The sequence below is a fragment of the Acartia tonsa genome, chromosome 10, assembly GCF_053477335.1.
Source record: "Acartia tonsa isolate MP-2025a chromosome 10, ASM5347733v1, whole genome shotgun sequence".
Taxonomy (NCBI): domain Eukaryota; kingdom Metazoa; phylum Arthropoda; class Copepoda; order Calanoida; family Acartiidae; genus Acartia; species Acartia tonsa.
Genome location: NC_137269.1, coordinates 21,519,188 through 21,540,125, shown reverse-complemented (window position 1 = coordinate 21,540,125; position 20,938 = coordinate 21,519,188). Strand labels below are relative to the sequence as shown.

General features: G+C 29.9%; 1 protein-coding gene across 1 annotated transcript; it reads right to left on the bottom strand.

The window, feature by feature from the left end:
- Positions 1 to 17,019: 17,019 nt before the first annotated feature.
- LOC145329625 (uncharacterized) lies at positions 17,020 to 19,352 on the bottom strand. Its single transcript, XM_080173937.1, has 9 exons — positions 19,199 to 19,352; positions 19,023 to 19,064; positions 18,795 to 18,884; positions 18,651 to 18,701; positions 18,256 to 18,351; positions 18,049 to 18,135; positions 17,623 to 17,749; positions 17,342 to 17,395; positions 17,020 to 17,160 (listed from the first exon to the last, which is right to left on the bottom strand). Exons 1-9 carry the CDS (start codon positions 19,220 to 19,222, stop codon positions 17,153 to 17,155), a joined length of 579 nt encoding a protein of 192 aa, XP_080030063.1. The 5' UTR covers positions 19,223 to 19,352; the 3' UTR covers positions 17,020 to 17,152.
- Positions 19,353 to 20,938: the final 1,586 nt, after the last annotated feature.

Sequence of the window (20,938 nt, the reverse complement as noted above, 5' to 3'; positions counted from 1 at the left end):
AGATAAATATTTTTAATTGCAAAGATACTCTATAATTTGTCTGTCAGTATGTCCGTCCGTTTAATAGGATTTACACATATGTTATTAAAGATGAGCATCTACTCTATAACTCACTAGGTTCGGCAGTTTTTTGTTGATACTTTGTTGAACATCAAAGAAGTTATTTTCTAAGTTTTAATAAAGATATGCTGCTAAAATTAGGATGAATATTACCATGACCAGTAAATACCTACTCTACAACTCAATTTGTATGTGTTTATGCTTATTTTGCAATGGTAGAATTGGAATTCTAAAGGGGAAAAGGTTGGTAGATGTTTGAAATTTCGTGCAATAATTTCCACGACTAATTTACATCTAATTCCTAAAATAAATCCTCCAAAAATTTTCCAAAAATAACCTAACAATATTATTCTTTTTAATATTACCGAAAGTACATGAAGCCTTTAAGACAAGCATTGACTCAGCTAAATGTTTCTAATCATTTCAATTTTCACAGGTCGCAAACTTTTAAATAAAATATTTGGTAAAATTTCTAGAAGGTTGGTCTTCCCCCAATTTTTTTTATATAATAAATAAATATGGGGGGAGCTTAAGGCTAAGCCCCGATTTCAAAGTTTTTTTCTTTTTTTCCCAAAAATAAATGTGGGGTAGACCCCATCACCCTTTGAGGCTAAGCACAAGTCTACAATCTTAACACGGATAATTTTGTTATCCTATATTATAAAGTACCATAGAGTGATCAACACAGTTTAATTAAACATGTTATTTTTATTTGATAGTAGTAAGTTGTTTTTGTCTGTAGCGAAGGATCTAGCTAACCACTGAACCAATACGGTTTCCATTTACAGTGTAGCATCTCATAGGTCATAAGAAGAGTTATAGCTATTTTTAGGGAGGGTACCACCATCCCAAACCCCCCTCTACTTTGTTTTCAAACTAAAAAAAAGGGAAAAGGGGTCGAATTCAAGCCATCATAACCTCACGTACCCCTAGCGGCCTCTAGGGGATTAGACACTAGTTTCAGATAAAACGATATTTTATATTGGAATAGGCTTTTCGGAAACTGTTAACAATCTTTTAGTGGCAACCAGACAATTGGACCAACAGATGTGCTTATATTCTCTTCATATCTTTGTATAACTTTGAAATTAAAATGATGTCAACCTGTAGAATAAATTTGCGACTTGTGAATCTTTTTAGCTAACTGTCTCTTGTCAAAATTAAACATTTTAAAGATTAGGGAGTAGTTATTTCTCGCATCGTATTATAAACAGCTTTCCGCGGATATCATATACACAAATATAAGATTAAAACCAGTTTTTTTTATCCCCGAGATGCCGAAGGCCCGAGTTGAAAAACAGGTTTTGTACTACAAATTAATTATAAAATATTTAAATTTTCTTAAATAATTTTAGTTATTTAAATATTTGTCGAAAAATAGCTTGTTGCTTTGTCAAACCAAATTTTATAAAAAAAATATCTTTATTCATTTTTGATCAACAGAGTAATTGAATAGAAAAAGATAGAATTAGTTCAAGAATGGAAAACTTTAATGAATTATGCATTCCAAAAACTAGAAGGCAAAAATGCATAAAAATGTAGGAAATATTCTCCATTCATTCTTCCTTTTTTATCAAAGCCAGGGATAAATTTTCTAAAAAATGATAACATAGTATTTAGATAATTGTTCGTCAGCTGTCATATTTATATTGGTAGGGGAACTCAATTGCGGAGTGTAAAATATTCAGAAATATTATAACAATCGTTACTTATTTAGTGGCATTAGCTGTAATTCTCTAAATTTTGTGATCGGCTTCGATTAATCAGAAAGGGAGGGGACATTTCTAACACTAGTCCCTAAAGTCTTATAACAACATTTTCCCATTCTTCGGCTCAACAACTTTGGGGACTTTTATTGAGTTGTGATTGGTTGGTTCACAGAAGGTGGTTGTCCAGACGTTTCAAATACTAATTGTTATATACAGAAAGGGCAATTATGGGTATCATCATTGGGGATGTACATTAATTTATCGGTCATTGTTTTTTTTCATTTAGATCCCTGCCGATTACTGGTTGCCGATTACCTGCGGCGGTTGCAGAGTAATAACATAAGTACCGTAAAATGGCAGGCGCATGAATACAATGGTAAGTTTAAAGATTGTCTTAATATTTCTTTTAATATTTAGTCTCTATACTCGACTGTAATAATTCAAGTTTAAATATCTATGAAACAATATCAAGGATGCATCTACTCTACACAAAAAAAGGAAAAGGATGAGTTGGAAAAAAGTTAGATTTATTAGATTGTGATTTGAAAATAAGGCACAGAATAAATGAAATTAGATAAAATGGAAAGTTAAAGAAAATACCTATTTCCATTTGTAGGTATACAATTTACAATAGAAGAAAAGATAGGTACTGCGAGTTTAAGGAAGAAAAACACATAGATATTAACTAATATTAGATAGATAACTGGGTATAAGCAAATAAATAGATAATTAAAATAGATTATATACTAATTTTGATAAAACTACATACTTCTTGAAATAGATAAATAGATAAATCGTTGGATAAATAATTAGATAGATTTGTAGATAGAAAGAATAGATAGAAATAGTAATGTTAATAAAACTATATGCTATCTGATATATTAGATAGTTAGATGGATAAATACTAGATAGATAGATAGATAAATATAGAATATATAGAGAAAGAACAGATAGATATAGTAATGTTAAGAAAACTAGATGTTAACTGATATTTGAATATGAATAAACGTCTAGCACGGAATATAAAGTGGCCTCAAAACCAGAAATAAAAGAATAGATAAATAATTAAAAAATAGATTATCTTGGGAATTTTTTCTCGGTGTTACCTTTTAGAGTGATTTCAACTGTTCCTTTAAATTTAAAAAAAACATGGGGTATCTAATCTAATTAGTCTGTTAATGTCATTTTTTAAACCCAAATAAATTATAGTTATTTATTTCATCGTATTATACAGCTTTCTGCGGATATTAAAATGAAAAATATAAGATTAAAACCAGTTTTGTTAGCACCGAGGGGCCGAATGCCTGGTCTAACAAATTTGGTATTGATGTTATTATTTTTATTTAATATTCCTGGAAAATTTCTGTTATACGATGCTATACATGATTTTTCAGCATGGCTGAGAACCGGTTCTAATCCAGCAGATATTAATCGGTTTCGAAGCAATTTTAGATAAAAATAACCCGCTAGAAAAAAGTCTTCCTGAAATCTGGAGACACTTCTTTATTGAAGGAAGGGGGAGGGAGCAAGTAGAGTTGACCCTCCACTTTCAATATTGATATTTAATGCAAATTTTTAAAAAATCTTTGGGATAGGAGGTGATAGTTTTTTAGGAGCGAAATCTCTTGGGGGTGTGATGATACCCTCTTGTAAATTAGTTAGAAAACTTTCCTAGACCAGCTTCAGTGGTTAGCGAAATCCTTTGCTATTCATAAAGACATCCTGTTACTTTCAAATAAAGATTATAAGTTAGTAGATTTATTGTTTTCTTATAATATTTTTTTTTATTTACATTTTGTTTTTTCTCTGGTGTACTGAAACTACCCATTTGTATGTATGAGCAAGGGGGAAATAATATTGCAAGTGTTCTTTTTCTTGTGTTGAATCTTTCTCACAACCCTCCAATTTTTTGATTATTTTTGATAAAAATATTTCAATTTATGACAAAGTTAATCCAATGGTGAGGTTTTTGTCTGTCTCATAAGATCTCGCTAATAAATGGATGGATTGAGTTTTCAATGGCAGGGAAGCTTTACATTTGTCCTGGGATTGATTTTTTTAGTTTCCTTGGAATTCAGAAACCCTAAATGATAGGGGCGCGTCTGATATGAAACTTCCATAGTGCTTAAAGTCCGTCCATCAGTTAGGCTCAGAATTTCAGCTAATGTTTCTATTATATAAAGTAGTGAGATTTTCTTTGTCTGTAGCGAAGGATATCGAATTTTCTGTAGGGAAGTTTCACAATGGTCCCGGGATGGTTTTTAGAATATTTCGTTTAAAGATTTAAGTCTTGGGATGGTTTCAGGCTATTTTTCTGCCCTTCCTAGCCCGTCTAATACAGAGCCGCTAGTTAGTCATAAGGTAACTTTTACTTTTTTTAAAAATGGTTTAATCACATTCCTCTGAGAATTGTAAAATGTCTCATCCTCTTGACTTAAACTTTTTTATCTGATCATCGTATAACCCCTATAATTTTATATTATGTGATAAAACAAAAATGTGCGAAATACGAGGTTGTTTTAATCCACAAATCTTGGCATTATCTTATTTTTTCCAATGAAAAAGTGGTCCAATTGATATTGAATGGATATTACCAAATAATATTCAAATAAAAAGATTATTTTCATATTTGGGTGTCATTATACCATAGAATAATGCAAGAATTAAATGGACAACAAACAAGGAAGAAAACATCCATGAATAGCACAATTTTGAATCGAATAATATATTCATTTATAAAAAAAATAAAACATGAAAATAACAAGGACGAACATGTTATCATCAATCAATTTTGCAGCAATATAAAGTGCATAATATATGTTTGTCCGTCCGTCCGTCCGTATTTCAGTCTATCTGTCTAAAGCTCAAGACCTTTGTAACCGCTGAACCGATTGGGCTCTCATGGGACAAACCCCTTAGAGGCTAGGTGTCAAACTCTAGTACATAAAAAATATCATTTAAAGGGCCAACAAGAATTATATTTATCATATTTCGTCGCAAAAAAAACATTATTTATTTATGAATAAAGAAACTAAATTATAGAGAAGCTTCTCACATTTATTTTCTCATGTTCAGGGTTAGAATTTTTACCTGGGCTTGGCAGCTGTAAATAGGATGCAAACCAATGTTTTACCTTTGTTCAAGAGGTGTAAAATTTATATTTTATACTTCAGGTTAGGATTGTATCAATGAACAAAATATGGGGAGCTTTTGAACCATGACGGTATTTGGGTTTGTTCTTGGATAGTTGTGGCTGTGATTTATTGGCAGATGCAAACTGTTCTTCTAACAATGCAAAATAGTAATTTAAATCAAGATAGGTAAACATTTATTTTTGAAAAGATAATTTTACAGGGCAGTCTTAGAATTGAGATGAAAAGAAAATATTAAATTAAAAGGTGGAGTCGTTTAACAATCCTTAAATTCCTTCTGATCAAAAAAAACATTTTCTTTTTGATAAAAAAAAACATGAAATGAGTACGAATGAATGAAAATTCTAATGATAAGTGGATTTAATTAAAACATATTCGACATTTAAAACTATTCATATTTAATTGCTTGAAAAAGAACATTTAGTTTTTTTTCAGCAGTGCACTTTAGACCATAAAAATATTCTTTATTTATAATTGTCATCAACACAATTATACTTTACAGATATAATGCAGGCATTAAAAAAGAAAGTTTTTAAATGTAATTTTTTAGATGGTGGAAGGTTAAAAAATGTCAAATGGGACGATAATTAAACTCTAGTGGGGGATAAAATACTGTGGAAGGGCCTAGGAGATTTATCTCGGGATAATTCAACCCTTCACCCCTTCTTCCTTTTTTTTTGATTAGGGGGTGGAGTTAAAATCTTTATTTGTTTTTTTGTAAATAAGATGAATATTTATAATTACCTCTAGAAAGATAGTTTATGTGATATCAGCTTTTCCTATATAAATTTAAATTTTTCTATTCAGGTTTTGTGCCATTTTCCAGGGGTGAAAAATATTTTCGGTCCTTGCGACTTCAATAGGAACAAGCTCAAAGTGTCAGAGATATAAACATAGACGAGTCTCTACAAAAGAGCTGAAAGCAATTTGCTAGCAGACGAAAAGGGTCTCTACCACTTGTGGCCTGTAGTTTGTCTGGATATTATATTTATTAATCAAATTTCAATTACCGTAAAAATAAGTTAACTTTCAAGGAAAGCTTTATATAGGTAGATACAATAATTGCATAATTTATATTTGAATATTGAGTACATAAACCTGAAGTCTGCAAGTAGCCACACTCAAAATGTACATATTTATATATTTCATTTGAGGTGATAAAAATGCAAATATCCTGGAAGAATTGATTTCATGGTTTCTGTATCGTTCATAATAGAGTTAAAGGTCTAGAATAATCAATTAGAATTATTTTTGTATTTGAAGGAGATGAACAATAATATTAAACATGATGTAAAAACAACATTAAGACGAATTAAATTTTATTAGGTGTCAGAAATATTCCAAAAAGTCTATAAAAATCCAAAATGTTGGAAAAATACGTCCAAGGATAGGGGTAAAGGGGTGTTTACCCTACTCCCCCCCCCCAAAAAAAAAACTTTAAAAAACCTTTCATTTCACCCCCCTCAGAGGTTTTAAAAATGCATTATATTACACCCCTCCAAACCTATGGAACCTCACTCAAAATAAAACCTGGCAAAATGTTAAGAAAAATTCAACATGTAGAATATAGAATTTCAGAAGCAAATTTTTATACAGCCAAAAAAAATCAAATGTAATATAATTATCATAACTGTATAAATGCATAAATGTTTTAATGTTTAATGTTTTAATTAATTTAATTTGAGTATGATTAGTCAATGTTTTGTTGGTCTAATAAAATGTGAATTTTTATCCCGAATTTTATTCATGTTTAATACCTATTAGTTCCCTTTTATTTCTTGCATTAACAGATTTAATAACGAGAAATAATGGAAACCTATCTTTTCCCTGTCTACCTTAACCTATAGAGTAGAAATTTTTTTCTTGTTTCTAGCATAACATTTCCATGAAACAATGTAGTTCTTCTTTCTTTAGAAGATTCAAATAGGTCTACATTTGGTTTTTTGTGCAATTTAATTTTAAATTCAAGTCTTTGAATAGCTGTAGGCTATTGTTTTCTTTCTATATTCATTTAATGCAGAACTCCTAGACGATAGGGGTGCAGCCCCTAATATGTAAAATTATATTTAATTCTAATATTATAAGGAAAAAACCAGATAATAAGCTCAAAATTCCGTAGCCGCAACAAGGATGCTGTAAGTATTGGTGCAAAAAATGGGGACATGATTCCAGTGACGTCATATTTTTCTTTTCCGAAAAAGGGAAGGGGGGAAGAAAATCTCTTCAAAAGAGATGGGGAAAACCCCCTTTTCTCCCATCTCTTTTTTTCTTCCCCCCTTCCCTTTTTCGGGAAAGAAAAATATGACGTCACTGGAATTATGTCCCCATTTTTTGCACCAATACTCACAGCATCGCAACAAGCCGCATTATTATGCTAATCTCTAGCAAAATTTTCATCTAAGTAAACTGCACAATCTGGCTACATTTAAAATTTGTGCACATGGTCATTATGACCCTTTGCCAATTATTTGAGAACTCTAATTCATTTCTACTTCTTTTATTGCATTAAACTAGAATTAAAACAAAAAATGGAAAAATTATTCTCCCCATAGAAAATTTGATTTCAATAATCATTTTGTTTAATTAAATCAAAACTGTTTAACTAAAAAACATTTTTACTCTAGATGAACAAAGTGTTTCAAAAATCAGCCATATGACGTAATAAAAATGAGGGAGATGAGAGAAGAAGTGGGAAAGAAAACCCCTAAAAAAGAGATGGATAATCCCTCATTTTTATGACTTCACATTGCTGATTTTTGAGACACATTTATGACAATAAAAACGTCGATGACATGCACCCCTTCCAAGGTTACTCCACCCTCCAAAGAAAAAAAGCCCCTAGAAAATAATTATCACCCTCCCTAATTTTTTACTTTTCTTTTCCTACCTCCGTCAAAGTGTCCCTTCAGGGCATCTAGGGGCGAATCCACAAATATAACCCAATGGTAACATAGTAGTTATAAATTACTATAGAAAAGATATGTTGTTTCTACCGTGTAACTGTGTTAACCTTGAAAAAGACCAAAGTTATGGAATTTATTTACGTAAACAACTAAACAAATCATAGAAAAGGGAAGAAGTATAAGAATTTCAATTTTTATCTTTTCATGATTCTATGATGAATTTATTGGTATACAAGTTGCCCCTCTCTTGATTCTAGGGATGTGCATAAAAGCACATTTATAGCTTCCTTGAATAGTACATGATCTAAATATATATTGTATAAATGCCTCTAGAAATGTCTCTCTGAATTAATAATAGATGATGTATTTTTTTATCATATTATAGGTAGTTTTTCCTGAAAAAGAAAAAAAATATTGGATTAATTCCTTATTTGATTTCCAAAGAGAAACAAAGGCCAGTCAAACAAATGAATTTGTTTATGATTTTTATCTTCTTTTTGGTAGAAAATTGTCCATAAAATAATAAGATACAATAGGATTTAATCCAATAAAATGAATCTGAGACATAGGAAGTATTTTCCATAAATATTTTGTATCAATTTACCTTTCACTTTATTCCCTAAACAGATGGACAAAAGAGAAACGGCTAAATCAGGGACTAAACTGGTATCCTTACAATACTGCCAATATTTCGTGCTATGATTAAAAAACTGTTATACGTGTATTATATACTAGTTGGTCTTTTTACTAATGCGTGACTACCAAGGCATAAGAAGGTAAGGAACATTAGACTGCAAAGCATAATCGTATCTAAAGTTTTAAAAATACATTAGGAACTTCAGTCTTGATTGGTTGGTTCAAAACAGCAAGGTCCAAACTTTTCAATCAATTATTTAGATTTTTAAAGGGGGTATTTGTATATAATAATTGAGGTAGTTTGTCAATTAAATGTCCATTGTTTAATCCTTAAAGATCCATAGCGAATTTTCATCGTAAGCACAGACTCTAATACTTTTCTAAATGTTCGTCTATCTGTCTGTAAAAGAAGACACACTGTTGTAATTTACTTTAGAAATGGTCCTCTATCTACACGGTGCTATGAGATATAGGGTTTTGAAATATATTATAAAGATTCATTAAAATTAATGCTTTTACTCGCAACTTTGTCAATACCATAAGCTTTCTTGTATAAACACCAATGGCTAAGCACAGTGTAAAAGTGTCAACTTCTTTTTTTCCAACCCTTTACTCGCACTGTGGACTATTTTTGGAGTTAAGGATAATTCACAATGATAAAACCAATTGCAAAATTAGAGAGAACAATGATTTATAAATGAATGTATTATTACTTGGATCTTTTCATGTTTAATTAAGAGTGAGACGCAGTGGGCTGAAACAACGATTGTCCCTTCCACCTCTTTTACATGGCATATTAACAAGCTCAATTTTTTCTCGTATATATCTAAATATCCTCGTATATTCTATATCCATTGATTTATAGAAATTTGCGTATATTTTAAGCAGTTTGACCTAAGTAAAAGGTTTGACTGTATGAATATCAGCATAAACGCAGATAAGTAAACTAGCAACAAAAGAACTGGGTTGAGTATGTAAAGGCAAGGGAATGAGATTCTAAAAATATATATTTCTCTACCACTGAAAGACCCCTTCCCCACCTCCTTATTTTTAATCATTTGTCTATCGCGGAGCTCTTTTATTTTTTTAACCTACAACATGCATAAAAATACGTAGATCAAAGTTTATTTCTGGTCCAAAATTTATTTATATCCGAAAAATTCAATAGTGCCCCTCGCTCCCTTTTGTTGTGATTAAGTGGAACTATTGCAAAACTTGGAACAGAAAAAGAGAAAATAATAACTTAAGCGAAATTAGATCTGTTTGAAAAAGAATCTTCTACTGCAAATCTTTTCAATTTGCAAAAAAAACTGCAACTTTCTGCCTTTTTTGCAAGAATTTTTTGGCAATATCCATTTTACTTTTACATGTATACCTTTATATTAAATTGATTTACATCCATTAACAATTTTGTTTTCTAATTTTAACTGTGAAAAGTAGGTGTAACTAAGATTATTAAGAGACTTTGAAATGTAAAATATCAAACTTAATACAAAGATAGATTTTCCCACTGATTAGAGTTGCTAAAATATCGACTTGATTATTGAAGGTGGGGGGAGGGGTCTTTTACATTTTTATTGGTGTTTTAATAAAAAAAAATGTTGTCACCTAATCAGAAAATCATTCCATTTTCTAATTTTTTCTTTCAACAGCAAATACAAAACAAACAAGGGTGGTCTAATAAAAATATGAAGAAAAAAATCCATGCATAGATTTTTTTGTTTTTGGCTTTTTGTTTGTTTATGCCCTCTAATCTTAATAGTTTGAAAAAGCGTAGGAACCAGTAGCATGTGGTATGGGGTTTGGTTCGAGGGTCAACATCTACCTTAAATTTGCAATTTAGAAGGAATACCTTCTATTTTTAACCCCCCCCCCCCTAATGGAATCCTGTGCACGCCACTGATAAAAACTCTATAATTCTTTATTCATACAATGAAGGTTATAGTGTTATTAATTAAATTCTTTAAAATACTACCAATTTTTAATATTTCTTGGTTGAAATTTTTTTTCTTTTTTTTTTGAAGTATCAGGGTATCTTTCATAATGGACAAGGAAATTACAAATCTCCTGTCTTAAAATCTTATAAACACAAAGCATAAATGACGATTGGTCAACGTGAACTATAGAACAGCTACTCATTTGTTTTTGAAAATCTAGTTTTGTTATTAATGTTGAACCGGTTTTGGTAAACAAATAATTTTCCACAATGTCGTTTATTCCAGACGTAAGGACATACATTTTAATTTATAGAGTAGCTTCGCTAATAAATTAAATTAAGAAACAATTTACATAATCAAAAGAAGTGAGATAGACAGATTGATGAACAATATCTTTTATGTTTTTATACTAAAAAGAGTGATAATATCCATAAAAGAGTATAAAAAATATATTTACATCTGTAATATAATGTCAAAATTATTTCGAAGATTTTTTTAAAATTCATGAATACAAAAAAAATTATTTTACTTCGAAAATCTTCTAGCTCTAATTAAACATTTTTTAAGAACAAAAATGTTCCAAATCCTAGCAGAGGGCTTTAAACCTGAGACCCTATCCCTAATTAATACTAGCCCTAGGAGGTTGACATAACACTTCCTAAGCAAACCTAACCTGAATGAATATAAAAAAGCTATCTGTCAGTAGCAGTATGGCAGACAAAATTGTAGAAATATTTCGCACAAAAAAAGGTAAAGATATTTGTTTGAAAAATGATAAGTTAATGGTTGAAGCAAAATATTCTCTTACACTATGATTAATAATCTTTTTTTACACACTAGATAGTTTAGGCAAATAAAGAGATATGCAAACGGGATAAAAAAAAGGCATTTCGACTATACAGAATTTTTAGTAGCGAAGCTACTCTATAATTCACTTTGTCCGTCAGTCCGTCAGTCAGTCCGTAACGCTATGAGGGAAATGAGAAATTTACTCAGCTCTTATAAATGATAAAAGGCTAAAACTTTTTGACAACATTCCCATCATTAAGGAGCACAATTAACTATAAAACATCAAAGGCGGTCAGACCACTTTTTAGGCTTATTTTATATTTTTCAGATTTTTCTCCATATCTTTGAATTTTTAAAAAGTGGTTAGGGCATGCTGACATATTATCGACAGGGAACATCCAATACTTTTCAAGTCGAAATTGTGGAGTTAAATAAAAATGGTTGGTTGACTGACATTCGTGTTAAAAGGTTCAATTTCTCTATTTTATAACTATATAGAATTATTACGAGCCATTTTACTGATTCATTTATGCCTGTTATATTGCTAGTATAGATTGATACTAGATGGTTGGTGGGTAGGCGTTTACCAGTATCAAACATGGGGAAGAGAGGAAAAAGTACTCAAAGTTTCATAACCACGTTTATATATCATTTGGCTCAAAAATGTTGGGTATTATAGTGTCCAAATTTTCCAATCAGTAATTATAATCTACAGAATGGGTTATTTTGTTTATCATCATTAGGGATGTATTTTTATTGCATTTAATTAAATTTAGAAATAAAGAAAAATTTAGTCATTATGTAATTTAAGCAAAATTGATAATAAATGAACATTTGATTTGGTTCAGCCTTGTATAATATTTCTTTAACTTTATCAGCGCTGCGGTGCTTTGCCTCAAGTACCAATGGGGCACCGACCCCCCCCCCCCCCACCACACACCCTAATTAATGAAATTAAATCACCCCTCCTCCATTATATTAAATTTATTTCAAATAAAAAGTATAAATTGGGCTTTTAAGAGGAAAATTGCTGCGCTGATGTTCTTTATCTAGTAATGTTTATTTTGCCCGTCTTGTTTTGTTAGCTTTACTTCCTTTAATGTTTTTATCCTTGTTATTGGTAAATGAATTTTAACCTTGCATCATTCTCAAATAAATCTTATTCGCAAATGTTCCTTCTTTTTATGTAGAAAATTTGTTAACGGTTTAAGCAAATTCACTTTAAACCAGGGAAAAGGAAGGGTTGATATTAAGGAAAAATAATTCACTTAACTTTTCGCCAGTCAATATTACATTTTCTGTTTCATTTTGCATTATCTTTTTTATATTATACAATAAAATACATTCATTTAAGAATTTTACAATGCAAAACTTAGCGTAAATTTGTGGCAAAATAGTTTTCTTTCAGATAAATAAACATTTATCCCTGCTTTAAAAAATTAAAAATAATCACTATCATTCTTTAAATTTCTTCTTTTAAAGACCAAAAATTAGTGAAAATAAGAGAATGACAAATTATTCCTTTGTGTTTTCAAAGGACAAGGTCAAAAATACTAAAATCTTGTGTTTTAAAGAAAGTGTGTTCATAGAAAATTGCAATATTTTTTTCCTTTGATCAAACTCCTAGAATAAAAAAACATCTTTGAATTTTAGGGAAGTTGATTGATTTTGATATTCTCTTAGTATTTAGATCTTAGGATCTGAATATTCATAAAAATTTTTATTATGGCAGGTGTTCTATATAAGTTTTTAAACCGATATTGATATAATATCTCTGCCTATTAAAGTAAAAGGACATTTAATAGGATAACAAAAGAATATTAAGTACGTATCTTCTATATCCCAATGTGCTTATAAGCAAATAGGGTAACTTATCTTTGTAAATAATTGCCCTAAGATTTAAGTGATTCCACCTGAAACCTATAAATATTTGCTTGATTGTAGGTATACACTAAGATAACCTTGTTTGCAGTTTTAACTGCATTATACGACATTGAAATATAGTCACTGTACCACTATAAACCACCATGGGTGTGCGAGATGGTAGAATTCACCCCCTTACATCGTTTTAGGATAATTTTACCCTCCATCCATCTGATTAATCCCTTTTCACCACCCTCTAAATTTGATAATCTAGTAGAAAATGTATTAAAAATGTGTATAAGTTTTGTGGTGTGCTTCGCGCTTCCCAATTCAAAAATCCTGTAAGCGCCCCTTTATACCATTCTGCTACAATTCTACTTGAGACTTTTTAAAAGCGAAGCTTTTCTATAATTAGGGTCGGTCCGTCCGTCCGTCCGTACGTCCGTCCGTCCGTACGTCCGTCACGGATAGCTTTTTTCGTTAATTTAGACATGTTAGAATTGTCCTATCGATTTCAAATTTTGCATGGTGATTCCTTTAGTAGTTAGGTACGATTTAGAAAGCGTAGCAACTCTATGATCATTACCAAAATGTCCGTACGTCCATTTAAAACATGTTGATTTTTTTACTTTTTTAAAAAGCTTTTTTCGTTAATTTAGGCATGTTAGAATTGTCCTATTGATTTTTAAATTTTGCATGGTGATTCCTGTAATAGTTAGGTACGATTTAGAAAGCGTAGCAACTCTATAATCATTACCAGAATGTCCGTACGTCCATTTTAAACATGTTGATTTTTTTACATTTTTAACAACAAATTTGTATGTGACCTAATTATCCGATTGGTCTGATTTTTGGTATACTGATTCCTAGGACAACAAAGTACAATATTATAAGCGAAGCAACTCTATAATCAAGTCCTAAAAATGTAAGTATGTCCATAATCATTATCCTGTATCAAGCAGTTTTTCAACAACTTTACTTACAATTTTGCTTTGACTATTATACATTCGCATTCTGATTATTCAGTTCTGACATTATACAAGTGTTAATGTTCGTTTGTCCTACCGTTTCAGAGCTTCGCTTTTATGGATGTTGTCATCCTTGTTATTCTACAAATTCCTATTGGATACAACTTGTACTTTCATAGGACCCCTCAACTTTTCAATGTAATATAAAAATATTATTAGGATACTTTCCAAAAGTTTAGCAGTATTGGAATTCTTAATTAATTAAAGCACAACACGATTCCAAAGTCAAAATATAACAAATACTTTCATGAGATGGTATTAATGAATTTTGTCTACAGGGTACCTGTGTTTAGAGCCCCAGAAAATAGGATAGATGTCACAGCTTTTGGCTTACCATTTCTGTTTCTATTGACGTCGTATTAGAGGGAAAGAGTAAGGAAAGGTTGAATGAAAACCCCCAGAAAAGAGATGGGGTATTGGGTATTTCCTGACCTCAATAGAATAGGTAGGCCACAATAGACAGCTACATTATTAAGGGCTATAATTTAAAAAATGAGTCCAATTTAAATAAAAAGGAAATTATGTACAATTCAAGTTTCAAGTTTGATTGCTGGTGCATTAAATTCTTATCAACAATTTTCTTTGTCAAAATTTCAAGGGACTGTAAAACAAATTGTTCTTTTTTTTTCTTTTTCTATTTTGGAAACAAGACCATACACGGTCATGCCACGGAAAATTAAATTACAATAAAGACACAACGAGATTTTTAGATATACATAAATTATATATTAATAGTTTTTTATTACTATTATGCACAAGATTTTTACGTACTCTAATAAAGTGATACTCGCAGCTGGCTAAAATAATAATCACCCCCTTCACTCACTTTACTCTATCCTCTCCCCTCCTACTGGATCAACAAACTGATCAATAAACAAGGTCGATATTAGCAACCTAAATTGACGACTACTTCTTTATCCATTGATATCTTAAATGAGCTAAATGTAGGCATGTCTTTTAAGAGCCTATAGACGGGGGCCGCTCGTTCAACAACTTCTATATTTATCAAGATATTATTCCAAAAAAGGTTTTTAGCAATTTCATTGGGAGAAAGGTAAACTCCACAAATAAACATATCTTTAAATATTTGGATATTATTGAATATCATAAATGACAGATGAATAGATAAAGATAAGTGAAAATCATTTAATTTTTATTGCATAGAATCATTCAGGAAAATATTTCTTTTAATAAGTCTATAAAATATGTTAATTTGAAACTACAAAAAAAATTTTAAATTATTAGAAGTTTTGTTTCAGGACTAAAGTCAATGCTCAATTCTTTCTCAGATTCAATAAACAATATGGAGGAAAAAATAAGTAAATTGTACTGGGCCTTAAATTTAATTACAACACGTTCTCCCATTCGTTGGCTTTTCATTGTATTCTTAATCAACAGAATGGGTAATTTGTTTTTCATAAATTGACGTTCTTCTCCCTTAAAATTGAGAATTACTTGAAAGCAATGTAGATTATTTTGATTTATCTGTGTGTGTGTGTGTAAGTCTGTAACAAAGATTTCATGACTCTACTACACAGAATCAGCTATCCTTTGCAGGAAAGCTTAATAGTGTTTTAAGATTGTTTTCAGTTTGGGATGTTGGTGTTTTCCTTATTTCAAAAATTTTGTTATAAAATTAATGGTAAGGTGACACTGACGAGGCTTCTATATCTCCAAATCAAATTAAAGCCTTTGAAAGCTAACCTAGCAGTAATTTTGAACACCACTAGCTGGCAATGAAAAATACTCCTTTTCTTGGGCAAACAAATGGTAATTTGGTCAGAAGATGTGGAGATCATTATTGGGTTTTCATTAGTATTGGTTCTTTTTTCTTTTTCTTACCAAAATATATTTTTATATTTTCCAAGGCTGCTTTTAAGTATTAAAACTATTTGACACTTTGAATCAATCAGCTGAAGTTTTATTAATTTCAATAACATCTTGATATTCATTCTAATTTTTTTATTTGTTTCTACCTTCCCCTGCAACCCAATTGCCTTATAATTGTATAGTCCTGCTTGCAAGTTATCCTTTCTTTACTTATTTGAAATTCCTGAAAAGAAATAGGATTTATTTGGAGTTCATTTTTAATTTTTTTTATAGACTGCTAAGATTTGTTGTGAAGATTTCATTGATTTTTAGAGCCTATTGGTTCTTTTATCATCGCTCTATAATTTATTTTCCTTGTTATAAATATGAAATGTATTTATTGAAAACAATATTTTCTGGTAGTTTTATTTGACATTCTCATAAAATGATACTTAAACACACATGTCTAAATCATTTTCTTTGGAAAATTACATTAAAAAGAAGTTATTCCTTACATTAATACTTATATTAATAACTCTGATTCAAAATCTTAACATGGATGATTTGTTCTTTGTACATATCTTTTTTTTATGTTTTTTTTTTGTTTCATTTTAAACTTCCGTCATTTATCTGCCCAATAAATACATTTTTCTTCAAAGAGCTTTCCTACAACTTGATATATTTAGCCTTGTTGTAAGTGAATATGTCATAGGCGTCACTAGAGGAAGAGAGCATACCCCCCCCCCCCCCCCCGGCCGGCCCCCCCTCCTTTGGCTGATTTCAAGAACGAAAATACTTTATCTGAGGGAAAAATTTCAGGGAGGTAAGTATTGAATTCTTTTTTGACAATCTTCCCCCTATTCTAAATCATATCCACGCCCCTGGAGTCCATCTAAGCAAATTATTCCTTCCCCGTTTCTCCAGTCTAATTAGATTATCCCTGCTATAAGTGGTTGCTATACACATATTGTATCATTTAATTTGAGCTTCCCTGTTTGTCTGGATCAGCATTGTAGAGCTAGAACAGCAATTTTTACAGGAACTTTGCATATTTTTAGCTTTTTATCTTGAATTTATAAATACTTGATCTATCTAATACATTTAAGATCGTACTTGGTAGAAAAACCAGAACCCAAAACAGAAAGTACTATTTATATTTTATTAAAAAAACATTTATAATTTCTATTTTCATAAAGAGTATTACAATGATGTCATGTCTACATAATGTTGCGGTTTTTTCTTACATAAAAACTTCGGTGCCTTTGCTTAGCTACCTAAAATAAAATAATTATTAATTATTAAGGTATATGAAAAGATTTACATAAAAAGAATGGAAGAATATTGCTAATGAAGCAGCAAAAGTAAAAGTGAGATTTTATTTATTTGATAATTGCTTTAGTTATCAACCATCTTCAAGGGTATTTATTGTTAAATCTTAAAATTTTATCAACTTACAATTTGTATAATCAGTTCCTTGCCCCACAACTATTGTTTCACATTCTCTTTCAACTAAAAATATTTTTGAATTTTTATCATGACAAAAATATTAATAAATATTGGCCAAGTTTCTCAGTGGTAATTAAAAAAATCTCTCCTAAAATATATAGAGTTTTGTACCTATAAGAACTTCTCTGTAAAGGAGAACTAATTTTGTCCAGTGTTTGACTAGATCTCTTGGTACAGACAAACAACCAACCTCTTTCACATAAGGTTTGATTTTGAAGGCAACTTTTTACCTGTTTCATAGCACTGACATTCTCTAGTTTCTTTATTGTAAACAGCAAAGTTATAATATGAATTACAGAACTGTTTACAAAAGTCAAAACTATCTGACTCAAAGGTTTCAGCTGCTGACGATGTTATCTAAAGAAAGCAATTTGAATAAAATAATTCTAAATAAGATATTTAACATCAATTTGAAATATAATTAAAAACCATAAATGTATAAAAAAAATTACATCAAGACAGTTTGAAAAAGAACATTGATGTGCTAGAAACCCTGTTATAATTAAAATTATTAGAATTTAATTTTAGGACATAAAGACCATTAATGAAATTTTTGGTTCAAGTTTCATCCATCAACAGAGCTAGTAGAGACAAATTTATGTAAATTTCTTACTTATAGAATAGCTGCTGTAGAAGAGAAGATAAGGAAAATAAACCTGACAGTCACTATTCATATAACCTCCACAAGTTCCATAGCCACAAGCTGTACAAGATGGACATAGGTCATCAGTTTGACAAGTGTCCTGCATAAATTCAAAAATATACTAGGTAGCTACTTTAATTAAACACAATTGAATAAATTGAAATATTTTTGTCTTTTTTCAAATTCATCAATATTTTAATTCATCACGATTAAAAATAACCTCAAAAGAAACACAATCATCTGTAGCAGTAGCAATCACATTACAAGATGCTTGAAAATCTTGTACACTTGTAATATTGCTGTCAAATTCATACATCTAAATTGTATAGTTTTAGTAAATAACATGCTAAGATTTATCATTGCATAATTCTAAGCCACTTATCTGATATAACTTATAATAAAACTTTAATTTTAGAAAAAAGATGTTTTTAGGAAATACAGGAAGGGATGGAGCAAAGAGTAAAATTTTACTTTGTACAGTTATAAATATCAAGAATGATCAACTAAGTAGTATGATTAGTAAAAACATACAAACCAACATAGATTACTTGTAGAGTGGCTCTGGTACTAACTATTAAACTGGTATCTTGTTATGTATCTTAAAAAGATACTTACAGTACATATTTCATCTACTGGATTAAATCTGAACATTTCACAGTAATATGCCTAAAAATCAAAATAAATTAACAACTATAATTTAAAATTGTTAAAAAAAAAATTTTGTCATCAAAAGTAAAAATTAATCTGAAAAATACTTACATTACAATAATCAGCACAATCAGCTATGTCATAGATATATTCAAGTTCTTGAATAACTGATGGATACAGACAATCTTCATAGATAGTGTCCTAGATTATTCCATTGTAAATGTAGAGAAGAAAAATTTCTAAAAATTTCACACAAAAGAAATAAACTTAAATATTTTAATATAATACAATTGAAGCAAAATAAAACCTAATTGTGGTTTGGAATTAAATGGCACCTACCCTGCACACATCAATCTGAGCAAATGCTGATCCAAGAAATGCCTTTTAAATTTTAAAAAATAGGTTTAGTTACATTTTATATAACATGTCTGATTCTAAATATAAATTAATAAATCAATTAGCACTTCTTTAATTTTATTATTATTAGTTTTAATTGTAAATCTAAAAATACTTACTATGAATAATACTAAGGAAAGCATTTTAAATATTGTTTTTGGGATGTTAAGTAAGGACTAATTTAAAAATTAACAAATAAATTTTAATTACATAAGTTTGTTATCTTTGAAATAAACAAAAAATATAATATAACATGTAGAAAATTTATTCCTTAGACGTTAAATTCTGTATCTTTTAATCTCATATGCAAAGATAAGAAAATTCTTTGCAAAATCATATAATACTCTATACTCCTATAATATAAGTAATCATTTAAAAGTTATAAACGTTATCAAAATCAAATATACAGTGTGTTTTATGCAGATGCTAAAAAATACTTTTTTGAGGGTCAATACAAATACAGTGTGTTTTTTTTTATGAGAACTTTTTTGAAAGCAATTTTACCCCACCTATAGTTATCATAATTTAATGATTAATGACTTATTTTCTTCGTTTTTTAATGCAAAAAAATATTTCAGTTTTTATTTAAAAAGTACAGTAAAATCTAAAATTCAAAACTTAGGTGTCAACATCAAAAAATGGTTTTAGCGCAGTTTTCTTCTGCTCAAATATTCAACCTTTTGCAAGAATGGCTGCTAAACACTTCAAAGTTGAGATATAGAGCTAAAAATGTATACAGATACTATTAGGGACATGTACTAGAACATATCAAAGTTTTAAGGTCATTTCTCAATAAGGGAGGGAGTACTGGCCCCCCAAAGTCGACTACAGAAAATCCAATTTTTTTCTTGCAAAGGGTAGAAGATTTAGGCATAAGAAAAATGCGCTAAAACCATTTTTAGATGTTGACACCTAAGTTTTGAATTTTAGATTTTACTGTACCTTTTACATAAAAACTGAAATATTTTTTTGTTGTTCTGTTTATTGCATTAAAAAACGAAGAAAATAAGCAATTAATTATTAAATTCTGATAACTATGAGTAGGGTAAAATTGCTTTCAAAAAAGTTCTCATAAAAAAAAAACACTGTATTTTTACTCTTTATATGCATATGTTTAGCCTTTTTTGTCAATTGTTAATATCTTATTCTTATTCATGTAATTTGCTCTGTATTACATTATTTTAAATTTTGTTGACACCCTGTGTAATGAATAAACTGATCAGATTTGTGTTCAGCAGAGAAATAACATTGTTTTGCCCATTGCCCACTGTGTCCCACACTGCCTGCCTGGATAGCACAGCCAAAATTACAATCCCATTGGAGAAACAAATAAACGGGCTTGTGGTCTAGAATCTTAAACACATTTCTAGGCTGTTTGTACATAAACAGCAAAATAACTGAATTATTTTTAAGTAACATTACTAATTTGAAACATGTCTGCTCATCTAAATAATCTAGAGTTAGAATTTGTTAAAAAATTCTTACCCTGTCCTATGCGCAGAGCATCTACTCTGTTTCTCAGTTTGTTTGTAGGTCGTTCAACAATGGAGGGTAAAGTGATAAAAACGATATAGGATATACGGGATAGATTGACTTAAAGAATTTTTCATCAATTTAGGTTGCTTATTTGAACCTCATTTATTGGTCAGTTCGTTCATCCAGTATGAGAGAAGGTAATGGGTAATTGTGGTGGATTGGGGGTATCGTTGATTTAGCCAACTACGAGCCTCACTTTATCAGACTACATGAAAATCTGTTGCACCATCCAAGTAGTAATATGTCGATTTTCACACGACTTCTTCGCTATTCGTGAATGATAGCTTACATGTTTTTTTTTTATATTCATGACTGAATTTATT

Coding starts and splice junctions, on each gene's coding strand:
- LOC145329625 (XM_080173937.1), bottom strand. CDS start 19,222: ATGCTTTCCTTAGTATTATTCATA. Junction 18,885..19,022: donor CTCAGATTGATGTGTGCAGG/GTAGGTGCCATT, acceptor GGAATAATCTAG/GACACTATCTATGAAGATTG. Junction 18,702..18,794: donor ATTGTGCTGATTATTGTAAT/GTAAGTATTTTT, acceptor TTTGATTTTTAG/GCATATTACTGTGAAATGTT.